The 16,787-nt window shown below is 40.3% G+C and overlaps 1 protein-coding gene across 2 annotated transcripts in view; it reads right to left on the bottom strand.

Moving 5' to 3' along the window:
- The window catches only part of LARP4 (La ribonucleoprotein 4), a 41,758-nt gene that overhangs the window by 21,070 nt on the left and 3,901 nt on the right, over positions 1–16,787 (bottom strand). Inside the window, exons 2-6 of one of the 2 annotated variants that reach the window (XM_084610250.1) lie at positions 11,255–11,402; positions 6,365–6,523; positions 4,070–4,145; positions 2,509–2,645; positions 396–499 (exon numbers count right to left, since the gene is read on the bottom strand). In XM_084610250.1, coding sequence (XP_084466376.1) covers positions 396–499; positions 2,509–2,645; positions 4,070–4,145; positions 6,365–6,523; positions 11,255–11,402 — 624 coding nt within the window. The remainder of the gene's footprint in view (positions 1–395; positions 500–2,508; positions 2,646–4,069; positions 4,146–6,364; positions 6,524–11,254; positions 11,403–16,787) is intronic. The other variant, XM_084610251.1, reaches the window with a different exon arrangement.

Here is a 16,787-nt window from a genome sequence, read left to right as displayed (position 1 = left end):
ATCCAAGTTATTCTCTGGATTTATTTCTCACTTTTGGATCTGAAAGGAAACCAATTTAACCTGCCTTCCAGAAGACCCCAGGTCATGCCATAGTCTTCAGTGGAATAGAACAGAATAGATTTCATGTAACAAAGAGCATTTTACTGTGTTAATCACATAATGGAAAAGGATATCACTGGAATGAGATATGGTCTTTGGATTTCACATTGCTTCAACAAAAAAAAAACAAAACTAGAAGCTGTTTACAAGAAATATCACTCAGTTGAATTAAATTTGATCTATCACTTAAGTTGCCAATCAGTTTTCTAAAAAGCACATGGCTCTTTTGGTTGCAGCTTGAAGCAATGTTTTCAAGTCCCAATATACTTACTGTAAACCATGGGATTATTTTTTACCTCTATAGGCGTTGTTTCAGGGATCTCACGAAGAATAATAATGCATCGCTTATGGTTTGGTCTTACTTTCTCCCCTCTCTCATCTACTTGTACCATAGGGGAAGCTAAAATTAAGATACAAATGGACATTAGTAGCTGTAAGACTCTCTGCAATAAACACAGAACAGTCAGCAACAAGATTCAAATACATTAATATTTTGACCTATCTAATTTTTTACAACTCTGTCCACATATACATATTGGACCAACAATTCAGAAGCCTATCCTTCAGGGTAGCCAAGTAAGAGACAAAGGGGAGAACGTTTCAAATTCTGAAATTGTTCAGAATTCAAATATCAGAAAACATGACAGTGGCAAATGAGCGTGAGACTGACTGTAAAATGTGCTTTGAATTTGGGAAGAAACATGACTGTTTCATTGCCCACATATACCGTTAGAGATCCTGACACCTCTTTAGTTACCTGTAGAGATTATAGACAAAACCAACTGTGACAGAGCTCAATCTTAATAGGTGAGAGGCAGAGGTGTCTGAAATGTCAAAGTAAAACCTAATTTTTCAAATCATATTTGGTAGTGAGGAGTTCAAGCTTTCACCAAAAATAGCATTTTCCCCCAATTGGCACTGCACTTTTTATTTTTTATAGTAGGTGTCTGTCTCCACTCATGTTCAGTTCAGAATCAAATACCACTAAGGGAACAAATCTGCACTTCTCGCACAGTGAAGTCAGCGTGCCTTTTGGCACCACAAGGTCTGTATTGACTAGATATGGGTAACCAGGGTGTATTGTTAATATTAACAGTGCCAATCATGTAACTCATCTTGTATCATACGACTATGAACAGTGGCTAAAAAAATGTTATGTACCTATTTTTTTAAATAGCAATCACATATTAACCCTGCTCCTGGGCAGATATTGGTGGATAGTTTGAGTAACTGAATGAGGAGTTCTTGAATTATCTGGAGCCATGAATTCATTTATACATGCACTACACAATACAATATACATATTCTCCTAATATTCAAAGGCACTAAGCACTTGCAGCTCCCCAGATCAATGCGAGTTGTGGATGCTCAGTACCTCTGAAAGAATCAGCACGCACATGTTCCCAACTGAACAGAAATCAATTTTAGGGTTTTTCTTGGCATCAGATATGCACCAGGAGGAGTTGACGTTTTTGAATTTTACATTTAAATGTGAAGGGAGAGAATACCAGGAGAGTGTGATACACAGATTTTACAAGATTTGTTTCTTTGGCTGATAACAAGAGACAGATGTTTGAATTACCAGTCAATAATAAGAGAGAAATCTTAAGCGTAGGCATTTCTCCACTTGTGAGTGGGTGGGGAAGGGGGAAGTGATAGAGTGCAAGAGCTTAAATGATCTATTATTCCATCAATGTGAACATAGCTCAATGTTACATGGATTCATCAAAGGGAAACGGATACTGCCTCCCATCCCAACTCAGTGTTTCTCTGCCTACAAAACTAAAGACAACAAAAAATTAGACTAAGGGGCTGGTTTGAACTCAGGAAAGGGAGTTCATTTTTTAAAATTCTTAAGCAGAGTCCTATTGAGAAATTCAGATGGGAACAGGAAAAAACATTTATGGATTCAAAGTAAACATTGCAAAGCAGTTGATTCAAACTCTTTTACAGAAGAGGTGGTGTGCAGAGTCAGCACCACAGGAGAACTACCCTTCCTACTGAAATTTCTACATTAAGTCAGAAGAGCAGGCTTGTCATTCTTTACATTCAGGGAGTACGATTTTTGCTTTTGGTTAACAAAACTCGGTCCTCCTGAAAGCAATTTCTTTCAAAATAAATTTGAGCAAGTTTACTAAATACAAGACAGTAGCTGCCTCAGTCTCTTGTCTTACATGGATCTGCTTTGGACACCTTGGTTTCCTCCAAGAAGAATCAATCACAACCTGATTTTTCCATGAACGAAATCGGTAGCTTTAGGCCAGAGACCAGGCCCACAGAAAGAAGAACAATACAACTGGTTTCTTTAAAACTGAGAGCTCCTTGTATTAGAGCTTTTAGCAACACATTTGTTCTACTGATCTCGAAAAGGTTTTAATAATAATAAAATAAAAAAAGAGACACACATACATCTCAATACTTCAAGAATAAGGTCCACATTGGTGGTCAGCTTCTTAATTCCTTCCATGTTGGCAATTGTCCATATTGGAACAAACTGATCACTGTCCATTTGAGACATCAAGTAAAGATCCTTAGAAAGGTTCTCACTAGAAGAGAATAAAATATACATTTTAGGCAAATTCTAGGTGTTAGGACAACTACTGATTTAAGAATTAAAACACAAAATAACTGCCATTCTAATCAAGTTGCACATGCTCCCACAGGTTTTCACTCTTGGGAATAAATGCAAACAAAGCAGAATCAAGGCAATGAAAATAAAGTGAAAGGGCAGCTGAAAGGTGTCCAAGGCTAAGTTGCTGGCATATTACCCTGCCCATACAACATCCATCCCAAGGAGCTACTTACCAGTATGCAATTAAATAACCTCAACCTCCTAGATTTGTGAAATATAGAAAATTAGTCTTCACTAAACAAGGACAACATTGCAGGGTCAGGTTCTGTAGATGGCTGGCTGGCCTCTTTGCCCTTGCAATGTTTCAGAGGTTCCAATCAGCACCAACAGAATGATTGTGGCACATTCACACAGCACCCCTTACAGGTCTTTCTGGACTACTGCATTCTGGTGCCCCTCCCACAGCACCCAGCACTTTGTTGGAAGAAGTAGTGGTTGAGTATGAGCTGCAGGTGTACACTGTCAGATGGTGTTGGCAGGGCCAGCTGAACTGGTTCAGTGCCAACACTTCTAGCTTCTTGTCCAAAATTAGGGAGAAAAGACAAGCTGCAGCAGAACTAGGGGATTTCACCTTAGGCATTACTAATGACCAACGGAACCAGTACTTGCAGCCACTGTGTGAACATGAAAGGCTGTACATGCTCTGTAAACTGAGCGCATTCCTGTCGATGGTCTCTGTTAACAGCTTTCCCCAGGGTGTAGACTGTTCCCAAGTTAGCTTTTCCATCAGACTCTGGGTCAGAATTAAACCTGGCATAACCACATTTACTAGCGGAGCTGACCTGACAGTTGCACCCACTTGCACTTATGCCATCAGTTACTCAAAGGATTAAGTCCTAGAGGAAGGAATCACCCATCCTACCACCCCTGACAACTAGCAGTTAATTCCATAACCCACTTCAGAGGGAGAATAACAGTCTTCCCTAGCTTCTAACTCCACAGAAGTACTTCATTTTATCCATCTAGGTTTCTGAGCTGGACAAGTTCAGCAGAGAATCAAGATCAAGATCTGAAACTTTAACCCTGTGGCTTCAAGGCAAAACACAGTAACTGCATCTTTCATGCTAAAAGGAACTCCTGCAGATGCATACACACACCCCACATCCAACAAAAGTTGACCCAGGGAGACGACATGACAAAATACCATCTTCCCTGGAGCTGAATACATTACTCAGGTACTGCCTGCTACCCCAGCAGCAAGTGATATCAGGATTTGACCTCTGATCTCCTGGCTTATAACCCCCTTTTCATGGTAAAAAGAAACTAAGACCCAGAGTCATTTAGCTGCAACTTTCACAAAGCATTTAATAGATGCTGAATGAATTCTTCATACAATACCGTGAGAAGCAGAATTCGAGTTGTTTCTTCAAACATTCTTTCAGGTCTTCTGTAGACACGGCAGAGCTGTCTTCACCTGAAAGAGGCATTAAATTAGTATACCCCCACTGGATCCCAATCATATGTAACCCAGAATATAATTCAAAAGTGAATTTTAGTTGTGCAAAGAGTGAAAAAAATTAAATATCCTCTAGTATAACATGAGAGGAATGGAAGTCTGAGACATACAGCTCTCCAATTGTTTTATCGTTCTGACCTATTTGTCCATGTATTTTTGCCCGTTTGGATCCCTTCCCCGACAACAGAAGCCTTCAAGAGAGGATTCAAAGTACAGGAAAACTTAATTTTAAAATGCTCTCTTAAAGACCAGATACTGTTCAAAAGAGGTCTTTAAAAGCCAAGGACCATATTTTTAGAACTACGTGGACAAAGGTTCATATGCATAAATTACCACTCTGATGTTTATGCAAGTAACTAGTTAAACCCTTTGTGTTAAGAATACTGATTGAGCATACAAACACAGTACTTGCTCAGACATTTATGCACATACAATTGCAGTTCTATGATTGTGGCTCAAATGTTAAAAGGCTTCAAGACATGGACACAAGGACCAGACTAATCTCCACACTCATTTTTACATCAGCATCAAAGGGATATGAACAGGCTGGATTTCACTAGAAAAACCTAAACTAAGTTTCACACACACAAGACCTTTTCCCACCATAGCAGCAACTGACAATCTTAAAGCTAATTAGTGAAAATGCAGGATGAAAGTGGGACTATTTGTATATGATTTTAGTAAACTTTTCCCCCTTGTTATAGACTGTTGCATGTAATAAATGCAACCACACACATGAACCTCCCTGCAGCAGGTTACTGGGGAGACATACACTAACTTCGCTGTCTTGGTGACCAGAACACTAGAATTCATTCAGAATGTGGTCCAGAAGTCCCTGCCCCAATCCCTGTAGGTCACCAAAGTTAGAGAAAGCCTCCCTTTTGAGAGACGAACATAGAATATCAGGGTTGGAAGGGACCTCGGGAGGTCATCTAGTCCAAACCCCTGCTCAAAGTAGGGCCAAACCCCAATTTTTGCCCCAGATCCCTAAATGGCTGCCTCAAGGATTGAGCTCACAACCCTAGGTTTAGCAGGCCAATGCTCAAACCACTGAGCTATCCCTCACCTGTTACACTGCAGCACGTAATTAACACTGTTCTCAGAGCTGCGCACATTCCTCTCAGCATCAAAAATGCAAATCCAAGGAAACAAGTAAAGCCATGTTTATTTCTGCTTCCCAACAGAAATGCTTCCTTGCATTCACAGAAGTCTTATCATACCAAAAAGGGTGCACGAATTAGCGTATACACACATTACACTCCACCCACCACTGAAACCAACTCCTCTGGGTTAGATTATGGCAGGAAAAAAGTTTCTGTGCATGCAAAAAAAACATCTTTACATGAGAAGTTGTCTTAAGAGGGTATTGTAAGCAAAAGGAAAGCAAGATCTTTGACATGTTCTGTTCATTGCAGGGGGAGCACATATAAACAAACACTCTTATCCTGCAGAAAGAGGTTAGATGCTAGATGAAGAAGATTGAGAAATCTTACAAAGTCCTATTTACTGCAAAGGCTAAGTTTATTAAAAGCAACACACTGTTCAAAGGATAATATCATAGAAAAATTCCTTAACACTGCTATTTGATGAGTGAATGAACACCGTCTTCTGGACCTCAGATACCTGTTGCTTCCCTTCTTTCCTCCCTGCAGCTCCACGCTGAAGTCCCGCTGTGAAGGGTTCTTCACGTTCCTGTCCCAACTATATCACACGCTCTTTTGCCCTCCAATACTACTCCCTAGCAATGTCTTTGGCAAAGCTGTTAGTTAAAGTAATCTTCTAACGCTGCAGGGGCAGTAGGAGACCTGTATTTTGAGCTTAAGAGGCTCTATTAATCTTTGCTTACATAACTTTGTTTCTCTTGTATATTATGTATTAGATTGTTATCCCAGGGCTGTTCATGTTAATTATTCCACTTGTAAGCTCTACAGAGAAGCAATCTTCTGCTTTAAGTGCCTCAGCTATTTATGCTATAAGTGATAACTGGTGAAGAGAAGACAGCATTTGTGCATTTACATCACAAGCAATTGCATTAAGCTGGGGACTTTAATAAGTCTAGGGAAAAAAAGGCAGATCACATTTTGGGTGTGTGAACATTAACAGTAAGAAATCCCTTAAGACTACAGGAGTTGAAGACAACATAGAACATAAGATGCTACTATAGCTTGAACACTCACCAGAAATATCATAAATTTGGTATCCAAGATCCTCAGTTGCCAGAGCCATTCCATTAGCAGCTGCTTCCTCAACACCAGCGCCATTTCTTGTAGCTTCACAGGATGGTGAATACATCACTTCATACTGCTTACAGCTATCCTCCACATTCTCTACATTACCTGGCAAGAGAATATGCCCAGTCAATAGAAAGGACACATCAGCTTAAGAATATTTTCTATCTGAAAAATGTATTATCTGCCATTGTTACAAAGAACACCAAAGAATGCTGTAACTGAAAGACTCATTTTTTAGTTTGTTTCTTTGTATTTAATAGCACTGTGTTTAGGCAGTTTCTCTTTGTTTCCCTTGTTTGTACTGGTCTCAACAACATTTTCTGAAAACAGGAAAATAGTAAAATCAAACCAAGGCAGGGATCCCAGAACTACTGTAGCATCTGAAACAAATATTTTTCTTCAAATAAGCATCAAGTTGAGTCCCTAAACATGCAGCACTTACACCACAGAAAAAGCTGCATGTATTATCTGATCCTTATATATAATAAATACTCAGGACTGTCAGCTTAATGTGATTATAAAACACACTGGAAGGATGTGGATATTAGAGAATTTATTAGTCTTTTCCACAAGCTATTTGGGATAGAATGGAGTGTAGTTTCAGTTTAGTATCTGATGTGGTTGGGGTGGAATGGGGGAAAGTTTACTTGCAGAAGGACTGACTCTGATCAAATAGGTCTTTTCCAGGTCTACCGTAACTTTCATTAACCAATTCAAAGTCACGTTAGAGGTAAAGGACATTATTGGTGAAATTCTCCTAAGTACAGAAGAAACAGCATGAAGACAAGTAAAGGGAACATTTGGAAAAATATGCTTTAGCTTTTTTAAGCAGCATACAGGAGTATGAAATATTTTTAGCCATTCGAAAGATAAACATGAAAACACCAAGATTATTATTATTATTTTAAGAAAAAGGTGGCTGTAGTAATCTTTCATTGGACCAACTTCTATTGGTGAGAGAGACAAGCTTTTGAGCTTATACAAACCGTTTTTCAGGAATTTAGCCAGTCTCAATTATTTGAAGATCACGGTCTGTATCCTTTACCAACCTATAATTTAAATATCAATTTGATAATCTTTAATGCTGTCTAGATTTGGACAGATGAGGTAGATTCTAGTGTCAAGCAAGTCTGACATTCCATATAACAAAGGGGTGATCTTTTATCCAAGGTAAGACAAAATAGGCTTCAAACAAATTCACACAGTATGCCAGCTAATGAATGTAAAGTTAGATACTCCTGAACTATGTGAAATAGTGACCTGATCCAAAGTCCATTGGCTTCTGTGAGCTATGGATCCTGCAACTTTAACTGCAAGTTCACTGGCCAATTCTGCTATAGGCAGAATTCAACTCTCAGTGACATATGTGGGAGTTGGAGGTGCTAAGCATCTCACAGGATGAGCTCATTAGATTAAGTTCCTTGATGTAGCAAGATAGCAACCTTCTACTTCCTAATTGTTTCAACTGCCTAGAACTCTAATGCTACAGAACAGCAAATCTGAGTTAACCTTGGGATTATTATTGCCAAGCAAATATTTGCTTATGATTGGCATAAATTTACATAGCCAACTACACTTCGCTTCCACTGGAAAATAAAAATACGCTAGTTTTCCTGTGATATTGAATGTTTATATATAAGCCTTTTCACTGTACAGTTACAAAAATTAAAGACATGGTTCTTGCACTGAGCTAAAGAATGAATGCACCTGTTTTTGGAGCATCTTTTTAAAAAAACCCTTATCAGATTTTTTTTTTTTTAAACTGTTGCTACAATTAACCTCAGAGGCCTTTTATTATTGTTATTTACCAATCTGCCCCCATGATTTCTGGGTGGGAAAAGCATATGGGTTTTTAACCAATTTTCACTTGAATTTTAGCTTTTTTGGACCTGGGATTTGGGGAAGTGGATGGGGCCACTCACATTTGCAGAGACACCTAAAGCAGGGATAAGGAGCAGGTAGTGCTAGAAGGACTAGAGAATTGCATGTATTCTTCCCCTACTCACAGTAGGGCATGAAATCAAATGCAGCGTTAATCTATCCTACATTACCTTCTCCTACAGAATTCATCTGCACCAGAAAGACTGCTGTGCTGTGGCCATCTGAAGAATCTGTCTGAATGGCTCTGCCAGAAATGATAGCAGAGAGTGGGGCACAGGGAATCAGGAGAGACAACAGAAGTACAGGGCCTTGAGCATATACCCAAAGTGTATTCTGATCTCCAGGACTCTGTCAAAGCAACGTTGGGGAAATGCAGTGTTGGAAACCGTTACTGTGTGCCTCCTTTGGCAAGAGAAGTGATCTCACCAGTTATTACCACTTACCTGGAAGTCCTGGCTTGAGACCTTTGCCCATCCATCCCATAGGGGTTGGTAGAGTTCCTCTGCAGGACTTGATACTTAGCTACACTCAGACTGAGAACTTCAAATAACTGCCAGCAAATGGACAATTTTAGACTAAGGAGAGGTGGTGTTTACTCTTCTCTTGCAGCTGCCAAGAGACTCCATGATGCCAGAGCAAAGCTAGACCTTGCTGATACACCAAAAGCAAAGCCGCTCCTTCCCAGGGATGGCTCTCACGGGTGGGCAGATGTCTTTAAGCTTGGCATTCCCACAAGGTACCGATACACAGCAGCTGATATGGATACTGATTCATAACCTTCCTATTCTCCTTTTGCCAGATATTTGACGGGAATATATTTTAATTTCTGAAAAGCTGAACATGAGCATTGTTTTCTTAGAGCTCTTCCATCTTATTCCCCATCACAACCCTGGTCTATAGGGCATATCTTGAACCAATATAGTTGTCTTTTTTTTAAAAAGAATTATACCATTAAAACTCCTAATCTGAGTGCAGTTACACCAGTTTAAATGTGCTTTCATCATTATAACCACTTTCACAGTATACGTGTTGCACAGCGATAATTATGCCAGTATAGCTTACGCAGGATGATTGTGTGAGTTTACACAAGACATTTACATCACAGGAACAAGCCAATATTCAAAGCTGTTTAAAGATAAAATCGTGGCATAGATACCTGCTAATTAAGTAGCATCAGAACAGAAAAAATATGAAGTAAATCATGGTTCTTCTTTTCTCAGCACCAAAGAGCTGGTGTTCAGTTTATAGGATTGTATCACACCCAATTTACATGCAGTAGCAGCACTCAAGAGTACAGTACAATTCATCAAGGCAAAACGACTGATTGCCATGAATGGAATTTTTTGCTCTGTAAAGGACCCAGGCTGGAAGATCTACTGATTTGTAGAGGAGTAAGATTCCTCTTTCACCAGACGACTCCTTCACTCATCCTAAGTTTTTTAAAGGCATTTGCTAGTGTGTGTCTACACTTACATCACTGCAGCTGTGCCGCTGTAGCGCTTCACTGTAGACACTACCTACACCATGGGAGAGGTTCTCCTGTTGGCGTAGGTAATCCACCTCCTCAAGAAGTGGTAGGTAGGCTGACAGAAGAATTCTTCCATCAACCTAGCACTGCCTAGGATGGGGCAGGCAAACTTTTTGGCCTGAGGGCCGCATCAGGTTTCTGAAATTGTATGGAGGGACAGCTAGGGGAGGCTGTGCTCCCCTGGGACCCCTGCCCCATCCAACCTTCCCTCTCCTTCCTGACTGCCTCCCCAGGACCCTGCTCCCATCCAACCCCACCATCCTCTGACCGCCCCGCCCCCTGATCACCCCCCAAACTCCCCTGCCCTCTATGCAACACGACCCCCCAGGACAGGCAGCCGTGCCGTGCAGCACAGAGACCGGGTCAGGCCAGGCTCTGCAGCTGCACTGCCCCAGGAGTGCGTAGCCCCCCCGCCTAGAGCACTGCGCCAGCGGTGCAGTGAGCAGAAGCTGCGGGGGAGGGGGAACAGTAGGGGAGGGGCTAGCCTCTGCGGGCTGCAGTTTGCCCACCTCTGGTCTAGGAGGTTAGGTCGGCATATCTGCATCTCTCAGGGGTGTGGATTTTTCACACCCCTGAGAGATATAAACTATGACAATGTAAGTTCCCAGAGTAGACCAACCCTTCATTTGTATATGGACACAAAGACTTACCCAGAAGTGTTTTACCACCTGAACTTAAAACTAAGTAAATAAATAAAAAGTTTTAAAAAAAACCCTTATGGACAAGTAGATTTAACAAAGTTAGTAAAGATTTACACAAGTACAGTCTAAGCTTTAAGCAAGCAACTGCCTTTTAATTGCTCTGCAGCATACATTCCAGTAGAAGTGTAACTTTGGAATAGCTCAATAATGTATCTGGATTGTGTGCGGCCCTCAGATCTCATAATCTTTCTGTTCACAGGGTCAAGTATATACTAAAGTGCAGCAATGGTGAGAGAAAGCAACAGAGACAAAGTGAGAAAGGAAAAAGTCATAAAGAAGGGAGAAAAAAGGGAGACAGAGTATAGAATCCATTTCTGCACATTTAGCAGCTTGTTTCCCTCGTAGCGCGATACTTGGTCATCATCGGGCCTCTTAAGTGTTATAGGGGGCCATAATACACTGTTCCCTTATTCGATTACTTTTTATATCCTGCCTGTTCTTCCTCAGTACAGCTTTAGGTATCAACTCAGAGTCTTAAACTAAAGTTCATTCAGATCAGACCTTTCTGCAGTCCCTACTGTTTACTGATGCAGTTAACCACCAGTAAACTGCTTCAGAAAACTTGTCATATTCAACTTATATTGGTTCCTACATCAGCCTCTAGAGCTGTTCTTTCAAGGACAAGAACATTGGTTGCTTCTTACTGCTGGGTTTAGGTTTATACAGAATACACACAATCTGAACTTAACAAGGGATTAAGTCATCATTTGCGTTTAGACGTCTCACCCTCACTATGAGTTCCTGGTGAAGCAGCTGTTTCTTGCCACAAATGCTCAGTGCCATTGGTCACTGGTGCAGCTTCAGTGCTTCCCTGTGGATCTTCTTGCCAGACTTTTGCATTTGGATTTAAGCCAGTACCTTTTGATGTTACCTGCTGAAGAGACAAAAGTAAATTATTTGCAAAAATAATTCAAAAAAGGATTAGAAAGTAGTTAGGGAAGTTATTACAGCTTAGTATAGTACTTTCTTTAAGACAGTTTCACAGCTCAGAAGCGTCTCAATGACCAAAGAGGCAGAATACAGACTTTCACCTTCCAAAAGATAATAAGTTCTTAGACAAATGTCAGACTAAAGGGAAAATTAAATCCCTTGACAGTTTAAAGGATCTTGCTTCCCACTCCATAATGGATGTGATGTCCCTCTTCTCCCCTTTTTACCTCCATTTTATCAGTAATGTTTAGTCATGCAGTGACTAGGGCAATGGCATTAGCATGGGGATTTTTTGCAAGCAGAGGGTAGGGGCCAGATGCATGAGATTGACAAGTCACAGTTTTACACAAAATGTCTGACTCATCCATAATCCTCCACCCCCTTGGCAAAAGAAGGGGGAAATCTTCCCATTCCATCCTCTTCCTTGAAAGGGTTGGAAGACAGCCCATTATACTGCACTGTGCTCTGGAGACAGGGAACCTGTGGTATGTGTGGAGTGAGAGAAGTGCTCAGCCATGTAACTCAGCCCTAACAAAGCACCACCTGTCAGCTAGGCAAGAATAAAGTTGTTTCCTGCAATCATTTCTGCACCTTAATCACAGTTAGCAGATCTCCCCCACTCAAAGTAGGAAACAAATGGAGAAATTTATTGTGGCACCTGGAAAAGTTTTCTGCTCAGCCACAGCCTGCCACAACTCCTATGAGTTAAATTTTGATACTGCGAGACAACCCCCCCCCACCACCACCCAAAGTTAGAATAGCTACTTAAGTGCTGAGCATCTTGAGAGAGAAACTGGGCTGAACTGTTCCCCTAGTAGGAGATAAGACTCTGAGGACCTCACAGAAAGAGCCAAATAGAATATTTGACACATTTAGGTCATCATCTGTACATCTCAGTGAATCCCCAGGTAGGACAGGCATAATGTTTACTTACTTGACAGGTGTGCTGTTACCTTAACATCCAAGCATTTTCACACACACACACACGTCTCATCTTTCAATAACCAGCCACGTGAATGCTGCTGATTGTAAAGAGGATGAAGCTTCTACAAGTCAACATGCTGAACAGCCGTGCTTGAAGTCAGTCAGATAGATCACTTTGCAAGGAATGTTTTTAGAAGCTTGCAAATTGTAAGGAGCATTTCCAGGTCAGACAAAGGCTCTAAAAGTTGATGCTTACTGTAGCATCCAGAGTCCAGGCACCAAAAAAAAAGAACAAGCTGCCAGCATGGGGAATGATTTCTCCCCCATACAGTTAGATGGACTTGTATAAGAATACCACTAGCCTTGAAACTGTTCTCTTTCGAGTATACCCACGCTGCTCAGGACACATAGATACTCTGACCTTCACAGAGCCAGGACTGCAAGTATCTAATCTCTCAGTTATGTTGATTTGGATCAGTGATTTTTGGTCATGCATGCTACCAAATACATGCTCTTTGGTCATTTCAGAAGTGGAAAGAAACTATTTGCCAGAATAGTGAGCATGTCTGAGATTATTCTATAATCCTCAAATATGCCAAAATTTAATCTAGAGGACACTTTTTTTAGGCAGGTAATTGGATCATCAGATATTATACTCAAGCTATCTCCCTAATTTCCAAGGATGAGGTCTTACTAAAAGAGGGCCTCATTCATCTCACTGCCATGATGCAAGACTTCAGATGGTAATGCTGTGGAGGAACAAAGCAGCAGACAAGTTTACTTTTTAAACTGGGATGCTACCTGAATGTCCATTTCCAACTAAGTACCAAAAGGACTTAGAGCAAATGATAGGTAGTAAAATGATGAAGGAATCAGATCTTGCCTTCTTTTATATGGGGCTTCCTACCAGGAGACAGGCTGTGCTAATAAACGAGGTCTGCAAATAGATCTATCCATATCCAAAAGACAACTAATTGTGGTACTATCTTGTACTCTGACCCAATCCTATGTCCACTGAACTCAGTCTCAAGACTAACGTTGACTTTGAAGGGTCACGATCAAGCTCCTAGCGTACGCAATTTTTCTGAAGCCCGAGTGTGGAATGTAAGTACTCATTTCACCCCATCAAATGCCTTTTTAGTATAGAGAGTTTACAGTATGGTCTCTTGCTTATTCAACAGAGCTTGATAGACAAATAGTAATTTTTTTAAACACTACAGGGCTCAGTTACCACATGAAGCCTTTTTGTTTCAGTCCACTGAAGTATTTTCACAAAGCAGTTACAAAACCACAGAGAGACAATCAGTAAAACTAATATTTACAAAATGACAGAGCTGGCCTGCTTGAAAGCTCTGCTCAACAGAACATGGAGTCTACCAGGAAGCTATCCAGAGCCAGAGAATTCCCAGCAGGCATGCTCTGGATAGCAGCCAATAGGTCATTCCAAGAATTCCCTCTGATCTGGAGACAGATTGTTAACAGTTAGGGATACTTTGAATGTTAGGTATGACATCTGCCTTTTCCTTAGACTGATGTAGAGAAATATCAGTATTGGAACTCCTTGCATATGGCCAGGGTCAGTTACAGGGGATGCCTCTAACAACACTAAGAAGCTTTGCATCCAGTTTCGCCTGCTCACTAACCGTTTGTCTGCTCTAACTCTCCAAGGAGTAGACTTTTTCAGCTTTGGACGTGAGAAATTCAGAGGGGATCAGATACCAGCATATTCGATTAGCATTTCAGCTTGATATAAAAACCTTATCTTATGGAATGGTTTTGCAGTTAGTCTCACAAAATCTAAACATGAGCACTCAAGCTTTGTGTTTCAGTCTGTGGTCCTTTTCAGAGTTAAAACTAGTAAACTCTCCTTAGGAGAGATTAGAAGAGTTGACAGACTTCACTTATGGTATCCTGGAATGTAAGCACTGTATTTCTTTTGGATTTCAATAAATTCTCTAAATATTGGCTTTCACAATTAAGTCTAACTAGTTTTACTTAAACCTCTGGTCATTTTCCTATGTGTTTAATAATTTCTACTGCTAGGTATCCTCTTCAAGAAAAATTTATTTAACAGATATTTGCTCATCCTACTTTATCCTGCAGTGAAGTCATAATGCTGAATTTGTGACATCAGTGTTTTCCTTGGCAACAGACTGAGCGCAAGATTGGGGCTCCCCTTTAGGAACAAATATTTTGTACTTCTATAGCAGACCTTTTAATCTGAGAAGGTCAAATCATTTTACAGCTGGGAAAACTGAGGCAGAGAAAAAACCGAGTGACTTCACAAAGGTCACATGATAAATCTATGGCAGAGCTGGGAATAAAACCCAGGTCTCCCCAGCAGAATAATGTGAAACATTTATTGTGGGGGGTGGGGAAGAGAGAAGATGCCGGCAAATCAAGTTACTTTCTGGAAGAGCGTTGCCTTTTTCTGAGTAATCTAGCACACACGTCTTTTAAGATTTGGAAATAAAAGAGAGTAAGGCAGCATTGAAGCAGATAAACCATGGCTGATATACCCAAACAGAGCTCCTTTCTGCTCACTGTTAGCTGCCATCTTGCTGTCAACTAAGTACCCTGAACATCCCAGGAAACTCTCAGAAAACAAAGCATAATATTAATAGTTGTGTGGAAGCTGATTTGACTGAACACAATGGCTTCTCCATTAGTCAAGATGGCTACCCACTACCAAACTTTGGCTCATTTGTTATTTTGTAAAGCTCTTTTAAGAGATGCTAGAAAAAAAACAGATTCCATTTTTATTAACTTATCTTTATGACGACAAGGTTTTCCATGAGAGGGGCATGCAGGATAATGCACACCATGTATGCTGCAGTTTTTAGGCCAATGAGCAGAGCTACGGATTGATTATACTTTGCTTGGAGTATGAGCATTTTTAACTGCTTGTGTCACAACCCTCATATAAGCCTGCATGAGTTTTGTCTTATTGACACAAAAAGGGAAGGAGGAAGCCCTTACACACTGAATGGTGCTACTCAGGCATATTCCCTTCATGCTGCCATGGCTCTACCGCTATGAAACGCCAATGAGGCATCAACTAGGAGAGACAGCCTTATTACGTTTCCCCAACAGTTTAAACCACTAAGAATACACAATTTTAATATTTCCCAGTAAGGGAGTAATGTGGTAACTACCTCAATGTTAATTACAGTCTATAATTCTGAAGTAAAGCTGCTGAAATTCAGATGAGAAATATCAAATCACAGTTGTGATTGTACTGTGAGAAACTCAAAGCATTCTTCCAGTGTACTAACATTGTTTATTTAATGCGAACAATATGCCTGGCCCTGCATGATCCACACAAATACAGGCTCTGTAACGAAGAGACACGGGACGTACTTCTGCAGAGAGGACATACTATTACATGCCCACAGTCCATTCTATCAACAGCTCTAACCCCACACCAAGTTGGAAAGGTAATATATTTAGCACCAATAATTTTTCAAGTTACATACCATATCAAGGTAGCATTTTTTAAAAGTGTAACAGTACTCCTATTACCAATTAGCATTCTGTGCATGAATGATGAATTTCAGTTGTATTTTAACAAAAAACAATTTCCAGTTACTAGCTAACCTTCCCCATGAGCATCTTGATCTCAAATACAACCTTGTTTTGTATAGATGGTGTGTGACAATTAAACTGCGTATGATAGAGTGGTATAAAGCCGCTGGGCCAAATACTGCTGAGGTACACCAGTCCCAAACTGGAATAACTGCCTTGAACTCCAGTGTGGCAGTAGAATTTGACCAGTCATATGAAGATAACGACAGAAGTTAATCATGGATAACATATAGCCTATCAGCAGAAGGGAAAGGAGTAGATCAAACTAATATTAACCAAGTTATACCATAAGACTTGCTGAATCTTCAGACAGCCACTCCTTGGCTACACAGATTCCTACTTGATCAAGCTAATTTGAAGTCTAAGACCTATTCCTACTATGGTGCCTCATTTCTGTCAAATTATTTTAATTCTAGGATCCACCTCAAAGCATTTGCTGCTCAGAAATAACTAGCTCCTCACCTATAAATTTCACTTTTTTACCTTGTCGTCAGCTACAGGTGTAGACAGCTGTTCACAACTTTAAACAGTTTTAATTATCAGCCTGTGGATTTAAAAACCAACTCTGCAAAATAAGCAAAAAATGGGGGTGTGAAACTAAATCCAAGCACTATGGCTCTGTGGTAAGATCATTTTTCCAAAGTGATTCAAACAATATTCATTCCAAAACTTAAATGGCTTTCTTCAAGAAAGCTAGGGGGTCCCCCAGTCCTTTTCTTTAAACATTCTTAACCACAGTACAAATTTAACTACTCATCTGAAATATTAACAAAACTACCATATTATACATTAAAAGTACATGACCTGTTAATTAACCTCA

The sequence above is a fragment of the Lepidochelys olivacea genome (genome assembly GCF_965140295.1).
Source record: "Lepidochelys olivacea isolate rLepOli2 genome assembly, chromosome: 20".
Taxonomy (NCBI): Eukaryota; Metazoa; Chordata; order Testudines; family Cheloniidae; genus Lepidochelys; species Lepidochelys olivacea.
Note: the sequence above shows the minus strand (reverse complement) of the source record. Positions and strands in the feature narration are given on the sequence as shown.